Source organism: Vipera ursinii (genome assembly GCF_947247035.1).
Source record: "Vipera ursinii genome assembly, chromosome: 6".
Lineage (NCBI taxonomy): Eukaryota > Metazoa > Chordata > Lepidosauria > Squamata > Viperidae > Vipera > Vipera ursinii.
The window spans coordinates 85034478-85054580 of NC_139515.1; the positions used below are offsets into that span (position 1 = coordinate 85034478).

General features: G+C 43.3%; 1 protein-coding gene across 1 annotated transcript in view; it reads left to right on the forward strand.

Annotated features, from left to right (window-relative positions):
- The window catches only part of SFMBT2 (Scm like with four mbt domains 2), a 49446-nt gene extending 32272 nt beyond the window's left edge, over nt 1-17174 (forward strand). Inside the window, exons 13-22 of the mRNA XM_083366572.1 lie at nt 1215-1257; nt 2953-3020; nt 4505-4644; nt 6026-6135; nt 9716-9931; nt 10418-10432; nt 10708-10936; nt 13120-13347; nt 15114-15239; nt 16418-17174. Coding sequence (XP_083222698.1) covers nt 1215-1257; nt 2953-3020; nt 4505-4644; nt 6026-6135; nt 9716-9931; nt 10418-10432; nt 10708-10936; nt 13120-13347; nt 15114-15239; nt 16418-16558 — 1316 coding nt within the window. The 3' untranslated portion in view covers nt 16559-17174. The remainder of the gene's footprint in view (nt 1-1214; nt 1258-2952; nt 3021-4504; nt 4645-6025; nt 6136-9715; nt 9932-10417; nt 10433-10707; nt 10937-13119; nt 13348-15113; nt 15240-16417) is intronic.
- Nucleotides 17175-20103: the final 2929 nt, after the last annotated feature.

Consider the following 20103-nt stretch of genomic DNA (forward strand, 5'->3'; position numbering starts at 1 on the left):
TGGGTTCTGTGAATAAACAGCTACTTTTGAGACATATTCCACAGAAGCTCCATGTAGAGCAAATCGCCTACAAGCGGTCTTCGTTTAGCGACTGTCTTGTTTAGCGACCATCTGCAGATATGCCGGTGACGGAAAAGAAACTTTGAAAGCAGTCCTTTGCAGGTCTGTTAAGCAAAGGAAAGCTGAAGTCCCGTCTTAAGCAAAGTCACAAGTTCACTTAGTGACTGCTTCATTTAATGACTGCGTGGCCAGTCCCCATCATAGTTGCTAAATGAGGATGACCTGTAATCTCAGTGCAAGATGAGAAGGACGCGTCTTCAGTACATTCTGGTTGAGGAAGACTAGTTACATTCCTATAAAATGGTTTTTAAAAAGATAATTTGCACATCAGTTTTCCCATCCCGGCCTTTTCTAAAAATGCTGTTTATTTGGAGAATGGGATAGGCAACCTTGGCTCTTTTATGATTTGTGGACTTCAACTCCCAGAATTCCTGAGCCAGCATGGCTCAGCTTGGAAAGCTCTCCCTTTCCCCTCAGCATGGCTGGCTCAGGAATTCTGGGAGTTGAAGTCCACGAGTCATAAAAGAGCCACGGTTGCCTACCCCTGGAAGAAGGAGAACTTCTACTGGAATAAGGTCATATTGAAGGAGAAATGATGATTTGTTAGCCGTGTCAGTTGGCAGGAGATAAACCCAACTTTCAGTTTGATCCTGGAAAGTACAGGTAGTCCTTGATTTACAACTGTTCATTTAGTGACCGTTCAAAGTTACAGCAACGCTGGAAAAACTGACTTACAACCATTTTCCACAGTTGCGACCTTTGCAGTATCCCCACGGTCATGTGATCAAAATTGGTTGGCAACCGGTTCCTATTTACGACAGTTGCTATGTCCCAAGGTCACGTGATCCTCTTTTATGATCTTCTGACACACCACGTCAGCGGGGAAGCTAGATTCACTTAACAACCAGGTTACTAATTTATGAACCCTTAACAACTGTGGCAAGAAAGGTTGTAAACTCCAGCAAACCCCACGTAACAAATGCCTCGCTTTACCACAGAAATGTTGTGGGCTCAATTGTGGTCATAAACTGAGGACTGCCTGTAATTTGAGCCCATGAAAAAAAGAGTGAGCGGATCTTTAATTTCCCTGCAGGAAAGTACATTTGCAAACAGGCCTTACCAAATTAACCCTTGTCCTTGTGCTCATTTTCCAGTGCAAAGGAAGAGAAAAGTTGCAATAGTCCAGCCAGAAAAGCAGTAAGTACGCCCTTAAAATGTCAATTACAGCAGAGTTTTTATCACGGAAATCAAAGTGTTGCTCTGAGCTAGAAAGTACTTGATTAAATTTTTAATTTAAATTTTACAATGCCTTGGTAAGGCCACACTTGGAACACTGCATCCAGGTTTGGTCACCACGATGTAAAAAAGACGTTGAGACTCTGGAAAAAGTGCAGAGAAGAGCAACAAAGATGATCAGGGGACCAAAACATACAAGGAACGGTTGCTGGGAATGGGCATGTCTGGTTTAACGAAGAGAAGGATGAGGGGGGACATGATAGCAGTCTTCAAATATCTCAGGGGCTGCCCCAAAGAAGAGGCAGTCAAGCTATTCTCCAAAGCCCCTGAAGGCAGGACAAGAAGCAACAGATGGAAACTAACCAAAGAGAGAAGCAACCTAGAACGAAGGAGGAATTTCCTGACAGTGAGAACAATTAATCAGTGGGACAACCTGCCTCCAGAAGTTGGGAATGCTCCAACACTGGAAGTTTTTAAGAAGAGACAGGACAGTCTGAAATGATATAGGGTTTCCTGCCTGAGCAGGGGGTTGGTCTAGATGACCTCCAAGGTCCCTTCCAACTCTATTTATTATTATTGTTGTTGTTGTTGTTGTTGTTGTTGTTGTTATTATTATTATTATTATTATTATTATTATTATTATTATTATTATTATTATTGATCATCGCATAGTCAGCCAGATGTTCAGACTGGATTTGGCATTTTTGTCTACCTATCGAGTCCTTACCAAGCACCTGGGATAGGCAGATGTGGATGTTTGATGGTGTTACAGATCTCGTCGCAGGATGGAAGCAGTTCCTAGTAAGGCCACATTTTGCAATTGACTGATGGTGAATTTGTCAGTGCCGATGATGGTGTTCAAGTGGTGCTCCAGTTGTTTTGGGATTGCACCCAAGTCGCCTATTAACTATTGGTACTACCCTTGCTTGCCTTTGCCACAGTCTTTCTATTTCTATTTTCTATTTATTTTCTATTTCTATTATCATCATCATCATCATCATCATCATCATCATCTATTTGTGACGGTTGCAGAATCCTGGGGTCATGTGATCCCCATTTCCAACTTTCCCAGCTGGCTTCTATCAAGCAAAATCAACGAGAGAAGCCAGATTCACTTGACAACTGTGTGATTCACTTAACAACCGCAGTGATTCACTTAACACCGGTGGCAAAAAAACGGTCATCAAATGGGGTGCATCTCAATTTACAGCAGTCTAAGGTTAGCCATGGAAATTCTAGTCTTAATTGTGGCTGTAAATTGAGGACTTCCCGTAGCTCCTTAAAACCAGGATGTGCTTATCCATCTAGTGTTTCTCAACAACATTTAAGATATGTGGGCTTCAACTTCAACTGCATGGTTGTGGCTGCCAACTTTTTTTTGACTTCCTCTCTGGACACCCCCGTTCATGTACAGTTAATCCTCGTTTAGTGACCACAATCGGAACCGGCCATTTGAACACTAAGTCTAACTTCAGGTTTCCTTTGCTTTCCAGACCTGCGAAGGTAATAAATGATGGGATTGATGGTAAAGTTATCTTAACAATCAATAACAATAATAATAATAATAATAATAATAAACAGGTCGGTTGATAAACGGGGACTGTAGTTTGCAACCTGAGTGGCTTTTTTTTCTTTTTTCTTTTGGTCCTCTGTTAGGATAATAGCGGGAGTGCCTATTGAGAAAATTCAGAATCCTCATCGGGTTCCTCAGACGGACAGGATAGGTGAGTATCCAGGAAAAGATTATTGTTTTTCTAAGTTGGACCTGAAATACCACCACTTTTAAGTGCAAAGAAGATAAATCAATGGACTCAGCATCCATAACTTCAGGCTCCTCAAATATAAAACCCACCCACCCACCCCAAATCTTCAAACTTTTGCTACTGAATTTGAGATTGTTTTTTAAAATGGCGGAAAGGGGAAGTTGGTGAAATAGCTAAGTGAAAAAAAACATCATATGAACTGCAAGTCGCTTTGTATTTTGATAATTGTATATCTTTGGAAGATTCTCAATCATCCAGATCACGGTTGTCCATCCTAAAGGTGCTTTTTTTCAAAAGGCAACTGGAATTTCTTGGTTGTTTTTTTTTTTTGCCTTTGAAAATGTTTCGCTTCTCATCCAAGAAGCTTTTTTTTCAGTTCTGTTCAGAAAACATTATTTGAATTTCCAAGTTGCTTTGTATGTTCATAATTTTATGTCTATGGAGATTCTCAACCATCTGGATTATGATTGTCAAGAAGGTACTTCAGAATTGAAGAAGCTTCTTGGATGAGAAGCAAAAGGTTCTCAAAGGAAAAAAAAACAACAAGTTGCCTTTTATAAAAAAAACACCTTTGGGTTAATACTTTTATGGTATTCCATTGATTAACAGAGGGAAAGCATAAAAAAGGAGTCACAAAATACTATTTTGTAACTTCAGAGATAGCAATAAAAGCAACAAAATAATAGCAATGAGAAGAATTCCTGAGCCAGCCATGCTGAGGAGAAAGGGAGAGGTTTCCATGCTGAGCCATGCTGGCTCAAGAATTCTGGGAGTTGGTCCATGAGTCATGAGGAGGCCATAGTTCCCCCATGCTGGTTCAGAAATTCTGGGAGTTGAAGTCCATGAGTCATGAGGAGGCCATAGTTCCCCCATGCTGGCTCAGGAATTCTGGGAGTTGAAGTCCACGAGTCATGAGGAGGCCATAGTTCCCCCATGCTGGCTCAGGAATTCTGGAAGTTGAAGTCCCCAAGTCATGAAGGGGCCATAGTTTTCCCCATGCTGGCTCAAGAATTCTGGGAGTTGAAGTCCATGAGTCATGAGGAGGCCATAGTTCCCTCATGCTGGCTCAGGAGCTCTGGGAGTTGAAGTCCACGAGTCATGAGGAGGCCATAGTTCCCCCATGCTGGCTCAGAAATTCTGGGAGTTGAAGTCCACGAGTCATGAGGAGGCCATAGTTCCCCCATGCTGGCTCAGGAATTCTGGGAGTTGAAGTCCACGAGTCATGAGGAGGCCATAGTTCCCCCATGCTGGTTCAGGAATTCTGGGAGTTGAAGTCCACGAGTCACAAAAGAGCCAAGGTTGCCTACCCCTGGAGTAGATAGACTCCATAAACACAAATGCTGTTTATGTCCCAAGATGGTGGGAAAGAGGAGGGTAGAGAGCAAATGAAGCCCAGATGGGATGCTGGAAGAAGTTGGGGTTGTGTGTGTGCTGCTTCTCTGCAGGAACCATCAATGGGAGATACAGTTGCCCCGTGCTCTTCATCAACCATCGATGCTTCTCTGGCCCGCATCTCAACAAAGGCAGACTGGCAGAACTGCCACAGTCCGTCGGGCCAGGCAAATGTGTCCTGGTCCTTAAAGAGGTAAGGAGGGTGAGGTGTCCCAGACAAAGTGGGAAAGCCATCCGAAACACCTGGCTGCTGAGTATGAAGTCCAGGTTGAAGCTTCTGTCCATAGGAGAGAATATTTGTAGCTCAGGCTTGAATTTTGCGGTGCTTGGTCCACTCAGAGCTTGGTGGTTTTCTTAAAAGCGTTTCAGGACTCTACTACATATCATCATCAGTGCTAGAAGAGGAGGAGGAGGAGGAGGAGGAGGAGGGTTGTGGGGTTGGGTTCCTTGGTGCACTCAGAGTTTGGTGGTTTTCTTGCAGACGTTTCATGAACCAACTACGTATTATCATCAGTGCTAGCAGAGAGGAAGAGGAGGAGGAGGAGGATTGTGGGGTTGGGCTCCTTCGTGCTGTCTGAACTTGGTTGATTTTTTGCAGACAAAATGCAAAATAATAACACAAGAACAGAGTTGGAAGGGACCTTGGAGGTCATCTAGTCCAACCCCCTGCTCAAGCAGGAAACCCGGTATCATTTCGGACAAATGGCTGTCCAATCCCTTCTTAAAAACCTCCAGTGTTGGAGCATCCATAACTTCTAGAGGCAGGTCTGACTTTGTTGGAGAGTAAACGTGAGTTCTCAAGTTTTCAAGATCCTGTTAATATAGTCTACATCAAGGGTGTCAAACTTACAACGTCACTTGATGTGTTGCGACTTTTTCCCCATTGCCGGCAATGGGGTGAGCGCGGTTTTGGCGTAATGCATCGGGCCCGCGGGCCAGCAGTTTGGCGCTCCTGGTCTACATCAATAGTTTGTCCATATTGCTATCGTGTCACTACTGACACGAGAGCAATATTCCAGTATTTTAGAGTCTGCCTCAAAGAGGAGTGGGGTCAAACTGTTCTCCAAAGCACCTGAAGGCAGGACAAGAAGCAACGGATGGAACGTCATCAAGGAGAGAAGCAACCTGGAACTAAGAAGGAATTTCCTGGCAATTAGAATAATCAATCAGTGGAACAACCTGCCTCCAGAAGCTGTGAATGCTCCAACACTGGAAGTTTTTAAGAAGAGACTGGACAGCCATTTGTCTGAAATGCTGTAGGGTTTCCTGCCTGAGCAGGGGGTTGGACTAGAAGATCTCCAAGGTCCCTTCCAACTCTGCTATTCTATTCTATCCTATCCTATCCTATCCTATCCTATCCTATCCTATCCTATCCTATCCTATCCTATCCTATCCTATCCTATCCTATCCTATTCCATTGCATTCCATTGCATTCCATATTTTTTACTCTACTCTACTCTACTCTACTCTGTTCTAAGCTGGCCTACCTCACAGTGCTGATACTAACCTTGAACTGTGCAGTCCTTGATGCTTTCCAGCCACAGCTTCAAGCCCATTGTCTTTCGTCTGCTCAGATCCTTCGTATGGTGGTCAAGTCTGCCTACAAACCCGGAAGCATTTTGCGAGAATTGCAACTTGTCGACGACCCCAGGTGGAACTTTCAGGAAGAGAATCTCAAAGCAAAGTAAGGACTATTTCTAAAAGGAAGAAAAACTACCGGTAGATTGTTTCTGTTTAAGAATATATTCATAATGGCGGGCATGGGAGGGAAAGGATGTTGGCAGGCAGACATTATTTTACCTGAAAGCAATTGAACAAACTATTGTGTCAATAACTGAGCCAAACATGGCCACTGTCGCCAAATTACAGCAAAAAGCTTTAAAAGCCTCCACTTCATGTGCTTGAGGATGGAGCTAGTCCTTGACTTACGACAAGGGTCTTCAAACTTGGCAACTTTAAGACTTGTGGACTTCAACTCCAAGTTTGAAGACCCACGACCACAATGGGGACTAGCATTTCTATTGCTAAACAAGGTTGATTGTTAAGTGAGTTGTCCTTGATTTCACGACCTTTTGGCGTCAAGTTGTTAAGTGAAGCCAAGGCGGCAAAGCCCAAATTTTAATCACGTAGCTGTGGGGATGCTGTGACAGTTGTAAGTTTGAGGATCAAGTCACTTTTTTTCCGGTGCTGTCGTAACTTTGATGGGTCACTAAAGGAAACTCAGGTGCGTGTTTAAGATGGCTACAGCATTTGCCACTTTCTTAGCTAGTGTCATGGTTCTGATAGATGAAAAAGAACTCTCAAGGTAAAAAAGTTTCCTTAAAGAACATATTTATTTGGCTACAAAGTATCGGCACGATCAAAAGTGGACCCAAGACTGAAGTTTCCCCCCCCCAGGTTACAATGTTACAAAGTTGAACTTCCCACCCCAGTAATATGTCATAAATCACAATTCCCAATTAACTACTTTGGCCTATCTAACAGAAACTTTAGCCGGCCAAAATGCAACCAGCAGTGACCTTGGTTCCCACAGAACAATTTATTATTTTGACTTATCTAGAAAATGCTTGTTCCCCCCTCCCAATTTTGTGGCAGCCGAAAACAAAGGGAAAATGGCTTCAGCCAAATTCGTTTATAGAGTTGGCAGCTAGCTTCTGACAAGCAAAGTTAGTGGGGGGAGGCTGGATTCACTTAATGACCATGTCACTCATTTAACAACCGCAGTGATTCACTTAACAACCAGGGCAAAAAAAACCCCCATAAAATTAGGCATGACTTGCTTAACAAGGGCCTGGCTTAGTAGTGGAAAATCTGGTGCCCATTATGTTCATAAGTGGAGGTCTACCTATTCAGGTAGCCCTCGACTTATGACCTTTCATTTAGTGGCCGCTCAGCATTGCAACAGAATTGAAAAAAGTGACATGACCATTTTTCATTTTTCACCGTTGCTTCATCCCCACGCTGCCTGGAGAATTCTGGGAGTTGAAGTCCACAAGTCTTAAAGTGGCCAAGTTTGAGGACCCCTGCTGTAAGTCAAGGGGTACATGCATAGATACCTTCTTTGCTCAGAACAAAAGTTTTGGAGCGTTATTTAAAGGTTCGTTTGTAAAACAGCCCTTTGGAGATTTTTAATCCCTGCTTCTACAACTTCAGTTATGTCACACTTAATTAGGAAAGCAAAATGAATTTCACTAGGGAAATTTCTGCTGTTCCAGACGGATGCAAGGCCTAGTAAACTATCACATCTTAAATTCTTCCAGCTAATAGGTTTGGATGAGGTTTTCTTTTTTTTTCTATTACCTCAGTGTGGCTGATATTATTGGAACAATCACACAAAGGAATATGTGAGGAGAAACTTCCTGACAGAACAATTAATCAGTGGAACCACCTGCCTCCAGAAGCTGTGAATGCTCCAACACTGGAAGTTTTTAAGAAGAGACTGGATAGCCATTTGTCTGAAATAGTATAGGGTTTCCTGCCTAAGCAGGGGGTTGGACTAGATGACCTCCAAAGTCCCTTACAACTTTTATTATTATTGATCATCGCACAGTCAGCCAGATGTTCAGACTGGATTTGGCATTTTTGTCTACCTATCAAGTCCTTACCAAAGACCTGGGATAAGCAGATCTGGATGTTTGATGGTATTACAGATATGCCACAGGATGGAAGCAGTTCCTAGTAAGGCCGCCTTTTGCAATTGACTAATGGCAAATTTGTCAATGCCGATGATGGTGTTCAAGTGTTGCTCCAGTTGTTTTGGGATTGTACCCAAGGCACCTATTACTATTGGTACTACCCTTGCTTGCCTTTGCCACAGTCTTTCTATTTCCTGCCTGAGTAGAGGGTTGGACTAGATGACCTCAAAGGTCCCTTCCATCATCATCATCATCATCATCATCATCATCATCATCATCATCATTATTATTATTATTATTATTATTATTATTATTATTATTATTATTATGTTATTGCAAGAGATACCCGTTTGATGACTACGCACTCAGTTTGGCAGGTTGAAAACCTCTTATGGCCTCGACTCTATGCCTGCCAAAGAAACCTTATTTTTTATTTATTTTTTTAAAAAGTTCTCCAACTTTATTTTGGAGGTTGGCAAAGGTTTCTTAATCAATTCAGGGAGCCAATTTTCCAGAAAGCGACGTAATAACACCGTAACACGGGGATGTTCACCCTTGCCAACTTTAAGCCACGCTGGTTGGGGCATTTTGGGTGTTGAAGTCCACATGTCTTAATGTTGCCAAGATTGAACATACATCTCTTACATTCTGAGTTACATTGAAAAAATTACATTTAACTCTCATGTTAAAAAAAGAAAAAAAATATGAAAAAAAACCCTCAAAGGGCAGACTTGATGGACGATGGCTCTTTTTCTGCCATCAGTTTTCTATCTTTCTGTGAGTTCCCCCAGTCCAGTATTTGCATTATGGAAAAATGGTTTCTTGTTATCTGGTGAAGAAATAGTTTGCACTGGGAATTTCTGCTGGGTATGGCCAAATCAAGATGGTGGACAGGTGGCCATGGCAAATAGAGATAGATTATTAACCTGTTGAAGGAAAAATCTTCATCAGGGTCCAGTCCAAGCCGGGAATAATCAAAATGGAGACTGCTTCAGAAAGAAGGTTGTCGTTTATCGAAGAGGAGAGCCAGAGAGAAAGATGGCTCTTGGGGGAAAAAAACTGACCACATGTAGCGGGGAGTGGTGGGTTTTTATACCTTCTTGGGCTTTTGTTTGGAGTTGTTCCTGGAGCATGAACTTTGACTTGAGTCTGAGTGTGCCTTTCTGGTATTCTGATGGTGGTGGGTTAATCCTATTATGTCCCATATCATGCTTCCCTGGAGCTGGAGCTGACGAGTGTTGGGTATTTTTGCTGTGAGGGATTGTTGATTGTAGGGATCTTTGTCTTTCTAATCCCAGCTTCCTGGCTCCAATCTTTTTGACAAGATTATCACATCTGCATTTCTGCAGACCTGGTTTCTGTGGGGGGCACAGAGACTTGGGGTGGGGTGGGGTGGGTGGTTTCTGCCTTTAAAATCCCTTGGGGTAATATATTCTGCCTTTTTAATATTTCCCAAAATATTTCTTTCTCTGGATTCTTCCCACAAACCATTCCTAAATCCCGGTTTGTATCCCTGTGACCTATCTTGGTGAGGACCTGGCTAGAGTGTTACCACCCCCACCCCCACCCCCCAAAAATATCTTGATTTCTGGTGTAACGTTTGGCGTGTTGTTGCAACCACTGTCACAGATACCGAGGGAAAACATACAGGGCAACGGTCAAGATAGTTCGTACGTCTGACCAAGTTCCCGATTTTTGCCGGAAGGTTTGTGCGAAACTGGAATGCTGCCCCAATTTATTCAGCCCTCTCCCGATCACCGAAAACTGCCCTGAAAACTGTTCCAGTCACACCAAAACAAAATATGGTAAGTGTACACGACAATGGTGGCAGAAAACGGTGGTTTGGTTTTAATTTGTGTGGATTTTGTTTCTCTTGCATGGCCTGGAGCAGGGGTAAGCAACCTTGGCTCTTTTATGACTCGTGGACTTCAACTCCCAGAATTCCTGAGCCAGCATGACTAAGCATGGAAACGTCTCCCTTTCCCCTCAGCATGGCTGGCTCAGGAATTCTGGGAGCTGAAGTCCACGAGTCATGAAGGGCCCATAGTTCCCCCATGCTGGCTCAGGAATTCTGGGAGTTGAAGTCCACAACTCATAAAAGAGCCAATGTTGCCTACCCCTGGCCTGGAGTATTATGATTGGGGTGGCCTAGAAACCTGCAAATAAATCAGATTTGGTGTTGGGATTTGCTGATGGGAAACAATTTCAATTGACTCTGAAGAACAGCACTGGGGAAGCCATCAGAATTTCTGGGATTCTGGCTGAGGAAAGAAATATAGGAAGTCTTCAGCTTAATGATGCTCATTCAGCCCAAACTTTCTACTGCTTAAGGGTGACAGTTGTTAAGCGAGTTTTGCCTCATTTTTGCAACCTTTCTTGCCTCACTTGTTTGGGGAATCACTGCAGTTATTATGTTATTAAGTTTTCAGAAGGTTGCCAACCGTCATAAATATGAACCGGTTGCCCAGTGTAGGAATTTTGATCAAGTGACCGTGTGGATGCTGCAACGGTCGTAAGTATGAAAAAAAAATGTTCCTCAATCCCTTTTTTCACCGCTGTTGTGACTTTGAATGGCCGCTAAACAAATGGCTGTAAGTCAAGGACTATCTGTAGTTCCCCAGAATTGAATGGTTTGATTTTTATTTTATTTTTTTACCAAACCTTTCCTCTCCAGGATACTATTATGGAAAACGGAGGAAAGTCATTAAATCTTCCCCCAGTGAAGAAAATGCTTACAGCCTGGAGAGCAGACCCCACTTGTCTGATTGCATGAAAATGCGGAAAGCCATTTTAATGCCGAAGAAAAATTGTCCCTCTGCAGTAGATCTGCACAGAGCAGGATCTTCAGAGGTGAGATTTGGGGTCTCTTGTGAAAAGTATCTGCACACGAGGTGGAATAAGTCAGAAAGAAGAGAATAACAGAGTTGGAAGGAACTTTGGAGGTCTTCTAGTCCAACCCCCTGCTCAGGCAGGAAACCCTATACCAGGGGTAGGCAACCTTGGCTCTTTTATGACTCGTGGACTTCAACTCCCAGAATTCCTGAGCCAGCATGGCTCGGCTTGGAAACCTCTCCCTTTCCCCTCAGCATGGCTGGCTCAGGAATTCTGGGAGTTGAAGTCCACGAGTCATAAAAGGGTCAAGGTTGCCTACCCCTGGCCTAGGCCATTTCAGACAAGGGGTTGCCCAGTCTCTTCTTTAAAAACTCCAATGATGGACCATCCACAACTTCTGAAGGCAGGTTGTTCCACTGATTAGTTATCCTCACTGTCAGGAAATTTCTCCTTAGTTCTAGGTTGATTCTCTCCAAGATTAGTTTCCACGTGTTGCTTCTTGTCCTGCCTTCAGGTGCTTTGGAGAACAGATTGACTTCTTCTTCTTTGGGGGCAGCCCCTGAGATATTGGAACACTGCTATCATGTCACCCCTAGTTTTCATTAAACTAGACATACCTAATTCCAATAACCGTTCTTTATATGTTTTAGCCTCCAGTCCCCTAATCATCTTTGTGGCTCTTCTCTGTAGTCTTTTTACAGTCTCAGCATCTTTTTCACATTAGATTAACGTGGGAGGAATCATCTACTACAGTGCTGTCCAGAGTAGTGTTTTGCAAACTAGACAACTTTTAAGACAACTTCAACTCCCATATTTGTGCATAATTTAGCTCTTCTCTTTCTATTCACGTTCCTTCGGGTCACATTGTTTACATTGTACATCTGTATTGTAAATTATAATTTTCCTTAAGACAGGGGTCTTCAAACGTGGCCCTTTTATGACTTATGGACTTCAACTCCCAGAATTCTTCAGCCAGCATGCCTGGCTGAGGAATTTTGGGAGTTGAAGTCTACAAGTCATAAAAGGGCCAAGTTTGAAGACCCCTGCCTTAAAAAGTTTGCTAGATAGACAGAAAGTATCGAGATGCAATGTCAGAGACAAATAACTCAAACAACCAGTTGCATCATTCTATTGTGAGTAAGAACTAACCCCCCAAGGTGAGAGATAGGATAGAGAGATGGACTGAAAATGGCTAGAGGGGACAATTTAAGGGGTACAGCTGATAATTCACGAACGCCTAGATGAGTGTTTTTCAAACTTAGCCCCTTTAAGATGTGTGAACTAAAACTCCCAGAATTCCCCAGTCCTCATACTTTAAGACATGTGGACTTCCAAGTCCCAGAATTCCTCAGTCAGGATAATGCCATAATTCCCTTAAACATGCTGGCTGGGGAATTCTGGGAGTTGAAGTCCACAAGTCTTCAATTGGCCAAGTTTGAAAAGCAGTGATGTAAGGCAAGAGGTCTTCAGACTTGGCCCTTTTATGACTTGTGGACTTCAACTCCCAGAATTCCTCTGCCAGGCATGCTGAGAGAAAAGGGAAAGGTTTCCAAGCTAAGCCATGGTGGCTCAGGAATTCTGGGAGTTGTAGTCCACAAGTCATAAAAGGGCCAAGTTTGAAGACCCCTCATGGAAGGGAAGGCTGTTTCTTTACCTTGGCTCCTATTTAATGGAATAACCACTCTTCGGAGCCTAGCTATGTTCTATCTGTTTGATTTAATGGAAATTAGTGCAAAATGGTGCTCTCCCAGTAAACACTTGATGAGGCCCTCTGGGTTTTGATTGGGTAGTTTCACCAGATTGCCTTTCACGCTCCTTATTAACAGCTATTTATTATTAATTATCACGTTGCAGGTAGAAGGGAAGTTTCAGTTCTGATAGCGTGCTGATTTCTCTTAACATGGTTTTCTGCTGGGAGCCCTTTGGTTACTTAGGGGGGTGGGGGTGGGGGTCCAGCATGGGAATCTGGAAACCCAGGCCATTCAAATGAATATAAGAATTTATTGCAAGCTTGCGCTGTCTACAAGAATCTGAATAACTAATGGTCCAAGCAAATTGGCAGCAGATAAGAGTCACGGGAAATTCTTGCGAGCAAGAAGGGACTCAAGACTGATAACACATTTGACCCCTCCCTTGGGCTCAGCCTTGTCATCTCCCACAGGGGGCGTACAGTCCATTAATTGAATTAAATTTTGGGGCAGGAGAGCGGCGAGGAAGAAGCAGACACCCCATGGAGCGAGGAGATCAACCCAGAATTGCAGGATGATCTAACGGATGTCTCCTCAGAGGAGATCTCTCTGGCCATACCAGTGGCCACAATGAAGTTACGCAGCAGCAGAGGCTCCATCCATGTGGCTCGGCCCGAGAGTGACGGGCGGGCCCAGAAGGCACTTTCCTTTCTGCGCGCCAAAAGTGAAAGAATCAGGCAGGTAAGTGGCTGGATAGCCATACCTTGCTTTTGAGGGTCTCCAACATTGGAATGACTTCAACTCAACCCTCATTGGTTTGCTGTCTTGTAGGCTTTGTTCATATGCTTGTTTTGGGATGTTGGCCACATCCCTCTTTATGTGGTCTATCCCAGGCCAGTTTCCAAAGGGAAATGTGTTTATTTAGGAAAGGACCTTCGCAAACATTAAGCTACTTAAGAGCTAACACACTTAAGTTGTCCTTCAATTCTTTATTGGCCAAGTGTGATTGGACACACAAGGAATTGTCTCCAGTGGATAAGAGTGTATATACAAACAACAAAGGGATAAGTCATAGATCAGAGCTCCCCAACCTTTTGGGCGACAGGGACCGGTTCCATGGAGAGAGGTTTTTCCGCGGACCGGAGAGTGCGTGGTTTTGTGTGCTGCCTGCATCCCACGGATGGGGCTTTGCTTGTTTGTGCGGGCTGGTTGCTGGCATGCCGCGGCCCAGTACTGGTCCACGGACCGGGGGTTAGGGACCCCTGTCATAGATCATAAATCATAAGTTACAATCATAATCATAAGATACAAACAATAAGTGATGAATCATAAGATACTAATAGGAGAAGGTAGTAGGAAAGATGAGAAGACGACAAAGATAATAGTAATGCAACCTACTACATGGGTAAATAACCTTAGGCCTAAGAGAGTGCTGTGGGAGTTATATGCTCAACAGAGTAATGGCACAGGGGTGAGGAGTGGGGGCAACTGTCCCTGTGTCTAGTTGTTTCGGCACGCAATGACCTGTAGTAGTGTCCTAAGGAGAGAAGTTGAAACAGTTTGTGTCCAGGTTGTGAGCGATCTGTATATATGTTCTCAGCCCTCTTTCTGACTCATTTTTCTGCAGTCCTAACTAACCATTGAACTCCGTGTCAGTCCTTTTTTGGATGCTGGTGCCAAACCAGACAGTTACTGAGGTACAAATGACAGACTCAATCATTTCTCTCTAGAAATGTGCCAGCAAATTCTTGGGCAATCTGAGCTTTCTGAGTTGACATGGGAAAAACATTCTTTGTTGTGCCTTTTTAATGATGGTTCTAATATTAGGTGGTAATATGACCAAAAATCTTTTCAAATAGACACAGCCTAATAAGGGCAGGGGTCTTCAAACGTGGCCCTTTTATGACTTGTGGACTTCAACTCCCAGAATTCCTCAGCCAGCATGCACACTGGCTGAGGAATTCTGGGAGTTGAAGTCCACAAGTCATAAAAGGGCCACGTCTGAAGACCCCTGTAATAGAGGATGTTCCCTTGCGGTGTTTTTCAACCATGGCAACTTGACATTGTGTGAACTTCAACTCCCAGAATTCCACTTTCCTTCCCCCATTTCTTTTCTTGGCCCAGGATCTAAACCAGCATTTCTCCACTTTGGCAACTTTTAAGACTTGTGGACTTCAACCTCCAGAATTCCCCAGTCAGCCATGCTGGCTAGGGAATTCTGGGAGTTGAAGTCCACGCCTCTTCCAGTTGCCAAGGTTAACATATATAGTGTTCTTTGTGAGTATTGAACTTAAAAATAAATCTAAGTAGAAAACATTCGAAAGAAAGAGCAGAGTACAAATAAATGCAAACATAAAACATTCTAAAGGCTACTATTTCCAAGATTATATTAATTACTTAAGCTGCATTATAAGACCTATCGGAGGACATCCTAGGTAGGAAAGGAGCCAGACTCGAACTCTCAGAACAGTCCTAAGTTTTGTGATCCCAATTTTGCTTCATTGCAGATCAAGCAGGCTGCGGAAGAGATGCTCATTCTGGAGAGCAACCCACTGGAGTGGACAGTGACCGATGTGGTGCAATTCCTCCGGCTGACTGACTGCGCTTCCCTTGCCAAAATATTTCAGGAACAGGTTCTTTCTTTCTTTCTTTCTTTCTTTCTTTCTTTCTTTCTTTCTTTCTTTCTTTCTTTCTTTCTTTCTCTCACCTTCCTTTCCTTCCTTCCTTCTTCTTCCCTCTCTTTTCCTTCCTACTTTCCCTCCCTCCCTCTCTCCCCTCCCTCTTTCTTTCTTTCCTTTCTTTCTCTCACCTTCCTTTCCTTCCTTCCCTCCCTCTCTCCCTCTTTTCCTTCCTTCCTTCTTTCCTTCCTTCTCTTTTCCTTCCTTCTTTCCCTCCCTCCCTCCCTCCCCTCCCTCTTTCTTTCTTTCTTTCTTTCTTTCTTTCTTTCTTTCCTTTCTTTCTCTCCTCCTTTCCTTCCTTCCTTTCTTTTTCTCTTTCTGTCTCTCTTTCTCTTTCCTTCCTTCCTTCCCTCTCTCTTTCCCTCTTTTCCTTCCTTCCTTCCTTCCTTCCTTCCTTCCTTCCTTCCTTCCTTCCTTCCTTCCTTTCTTCCTTCCTTCCCTCTCTCTTTTACTTCCTTCCTTCCCTCCCTCTTTTACTTCCTTCCTTCCCTCTTTTCCTTCCTTCTTTCCCTCCCTCCCTCCCTCCCTCCCCTCCCCTCTGATGATAGGCAGATGATCCATTCACTGACCCCGAACCTTCTTACGTTGTCATCTGAATGGGTTCACGTACCATGGGAGAGAAAAACTCAGGAGTCCACATTTTCTACTCCGTGTATGATTTTATCTGTCTCTTCCATATTTTTCCTTACTTCTCTGGACTAAAGGAATAGGGCGGTATACAAATCCAATAAAATAAAGAAAGAAAGAAAGAAAGAAAGAAAGAAAGAAAGAAAGAAAGAAAGAAAGAAAGAAAGAAAGAAAGAAAGAAAGAATTAGAAAGCCCCCAAAGCTGTAGTCCTTTCCCATCAAAGTTCCTTATTTCCTTTTTTTTTTTTTTTTGGAAAACCAAATGAAATTTTGGTGCCTATGAATTTTGTTTGGGCCAAATCCTTTGTTCAATTAACACACACCCAGGGGTGTTACTTCCTTGGATCAATTTGTACAAAAGCCCCACAGTCCAGATGTTTTCAAATTTCAACCGAGGATGCCTCCTTAACTATATATATATATATATATATATATATATATATATATATATATATATATATATATATATATATATATATATATATATCTGTTCCTCCTTTTTGCAGGATATTGATGGACAAGCTCTTCTCCTGCTAACGCTTCCAACGGTCCAGGAATGCATGGATCTGAAACTTGGACCAGCCATCAAACTGTGTCATCAGATTGAACGTGTGAAGCTGGCGTTTTATACACAGTATGCCGACTGACAACACCCTTTGCTTTCTTATTTTTTTTTTAAGGCCTTGCCTGCAATTTCTGTTTCTCAACTCCTGGTGTTTGGAAATATGGAGCCTCCGTGTTTGCGTAGAAATGTCCACAAGATGAACTAAAGTAAAGATTTTGAGCTGAAGTCAGAAATCTTTTAAGGTGCTGGGCACCCGTGCGTGATCAGGAAGGGATACAAGCGGCTCTTAATAAAATAAAAGTTTGAAATCCACCACCATTACCAGCAAAGCTTGCAAGATCAACTCTTGCTTCAGGTCATCAGTAATCCTGCCCCCAAAAACCCAACACCGTCATTTTCACTCAACGCATCCTGAAATCATTGACTTCTTCAACCAAGTCTTCATCAGATATCACTGATATCCTGCCAGATTTGGCCATTTTGAAGTTTCTGCCTTTAACCAATTGAAGAGGGGCCATGAGGAAGTAAAAGAATAATAGACTTGGAAGGGAACTTGAAGGCCTTCCAGTCCAGGGCTTTTCAACCAGTGGCACGGGTACCACCTGTGGTACATTGGCGCCTGTCAGGTGGTACGCGACCATCCTAGAAAAGTGGTAGTGGGGGAGGGGAATGAGCTGAACCGGTGGCAGCACCGCACAAGCCTGAGCGAGAGACAGCTGGAGCTGCAGGGCTGTCAGGGCTCAGCAGAAGCGCCGGGATCAGCGCCGGGATCCAGCTGGAGCTCGGCGCTCATCCCGGCGCTTCTGCTGAGCCCAGAAGAAGCGCCGATCAGCTGGAATGTTGCAGCACCTCCAGGGTCTTGTGATTTACATTCAGATGCTTGGCAACTGATTCCTATTTATGACGGTCACAGTGTCCCAGGGTGCATATGAAGTGACCAAAACCTACTGCAACCACCCAGCAGACGGGGGGAATAAAAACCAAACACCCCCCCACCCCATCCCCGCTGCCAATCCTCAACAGAAATGCTCACAACAATGGAAACCTCAGACAGGAGGAAGAGCCGCCGGGCGGGCAGGTGTCTTGCTCGGCTGTGGCTTGGGGGGCACTTTTTTCAGTGGCATTGTAACTTCAAACAGTCACTAAGCGAACTGTTGTAAGTCGAGGACTACCTGTACTTCATCACTTTTTTTTGTCATCAAGTTTTTGACATCTTGCTAGGCGACTGGTGGTACTCGGATGTTGCCATATCCTAAAAGTGGTACAATGGGTGAAAAGGTTGAAAAGCCCTGTTCTAGATGCAGTGGCTCAGTGGGTTAGGACGCTGAGCTTGTCGATCAGAAGGTCGGCAGTTTGACGGGTCGAATCCCGAGTGCCGCGTAGCAGAGTGAGCGCCTGTTACTCGTCCCAGCTTCTGCCAACCTAGCAGTTCAAAAGCACGTAAATATGCAAGTAGAAAAATAGGGACCACTCCGGTGGGAAGGTAACAGCGCTCCGTGCGCCTTTGCCGTCTAGTCATGCCAGCCACATGACCACGGAGACGTCCTCGGACAAGCGCTGGCTCTTCGGCTTTGAAACGGAGATGAGCACCGGCCCCTAGAGTCGGAAACGACTAGCACACACGTGAGGGGTAAACTTTACCTAGTCCATCCAACCCCCTGCAGGAGACCGTCAGACAAATGGTTGTTCAGTCTCTTTTTTTGAAAGCCTCCAGTGATGGAGCACCCACAACTATTGAAAGCAATCAGGCTGGAGTTTTAGGGTATTTTAAAAATTAATTTGGGGGGTAATTAAGGAACCAAATACAGTTTATGTATCTAGGTTGTTGTTTTTCCCCAGTGATGGTGATTTATTCCAGACAGTAAAGATTACAGCGAGTTCTTGATTTTTTAGGGTCCAATTTCTAAGAATCCTTGTTAGGCCTTCACATCAGTTCAGTACCCCATAAGTTGTGGGTTTTTTTCTTTTTCTTTTTTAATAGTTTTCTGGGTTTACAATTCATAAGTGCTTAGTAAACAACGTGTTGTCTGGGTCCATTTGTTTTCCTTAACGATGCATATTAAATTCCTAATTTCTACCCCGTTTTTCCAGCCATTGATAAAATACAGCCCACAGTTGAAAATATTCTGTGTCTTCCTTTTTTAATCTTCAGTGTAAGTCCGTGCCTTTTTGTCTCTTAGCTTTTGATAGGGATGTTAACTTTATACAGAGAGGGAAGCAAGTCGCAAGGAAAGGAAGCATTGTCCTATTTGATTTAAAACGTCACATGAAATAGTTGGAATGGCGGAGTGGCCTATTAGAATCTTAATGCAAAGACGTATTATTTTTTTTCCTCTCTGTCTAGAATTACACTTTTTCCTCTGCTTGCGGATCTTTGTTTAAAATACCCTTCAAAACTTCAAGCAACATGGCTGCTGAGAAGGTGAAGAAATTGGTTGAGCTTAAATTTTCTGGCTTTTTTTTTTTTAAATTGTAAACATGAAGGAATGGGCTAGTTTAGGAGCGTTTTCTAAAAAAACAAAAGACAAGAAAAGGAAGTTGTTAAATTTTACCACTTTACAACAAAAACGTGCAGTTATGGATTTATGATTTTTTTTATTCTTTGTACAGGATTTTATATATGTATAATAGAGAGACACAAATCTACCCGATATAATTTCATGTAAATAAGTCGGAAGGTTTATATTCAGAGTTTTAATATTTTAATTTTTATTCAGGCCGAATTTTTACTTGAAGATGAGTTTTTAATAAAGTCCTTCAAAAGCACCTGTGTTTCTTGTTCTCTTCTTTCTCCATCGTCTTCTTCCTTTCATTGCGAAATATTCTTTTTTTTCCCTGTCCTTCAGCTAAAGGTTGCAAGGATGGCTGGACTTTGAAATTCGCTAGCAGAAAAGCCATTCCGAAATTAGTGCTGCTCCTACAAGTATCCTCAATTTATGTCTAGTTGCTTAGCAACCACTCGAAGTTATGACGGTCCCCCCCCCCCCAAAAAGGGGGACTTGGATCCAAAATTCCAACGGTCGCTCTCACCCCCTCAGGGTCACATGACCTAATTTCAGGAGCTCAGCAACACAGCCGCAATTACAGCAGCGTCCCATTTTATGACAGTTTTTCCCCCAAAAGAAGACACACTTGGTTTTTGGCATAAATATACTATATAGTGAACAATGGGGTCGTTTAACAACCACCACATTTGCTTAATGACCATCACCCAAAAGAATTGTAAAAAAAACACATTTTGATTGACAGCCATAAGGGGCAGGCACCATTATAGTCGTAACTCGAGGACTTTATTGTGGAAATAAAGATGCTCTGTTGTTTTCTTTCTTAACTGGGAGATTGTGCTATTTTTGGTGGTGGGGAGTTGTTATTCACACTGGAAATAAAGAAAACTAGGGGCGTTTGTAGGCTAGATTTAAAAGAAAAACATGGCCACCATTTGTGTGCAAAGCCCTGTCCCCAACTGTCTCACTTAGCAACAGAGGTGTTGGCCTCAATTGTGGTCGTAAACCGAGGACTATCTAAACCTCTGCTCTGCCAAGCCAGTCATAAAGGAAAGGAAACAACTTGCAAATGTAACAATGCTTATTATTTGCAACGGCAAACCATTTGTAAAATGGTGGGATT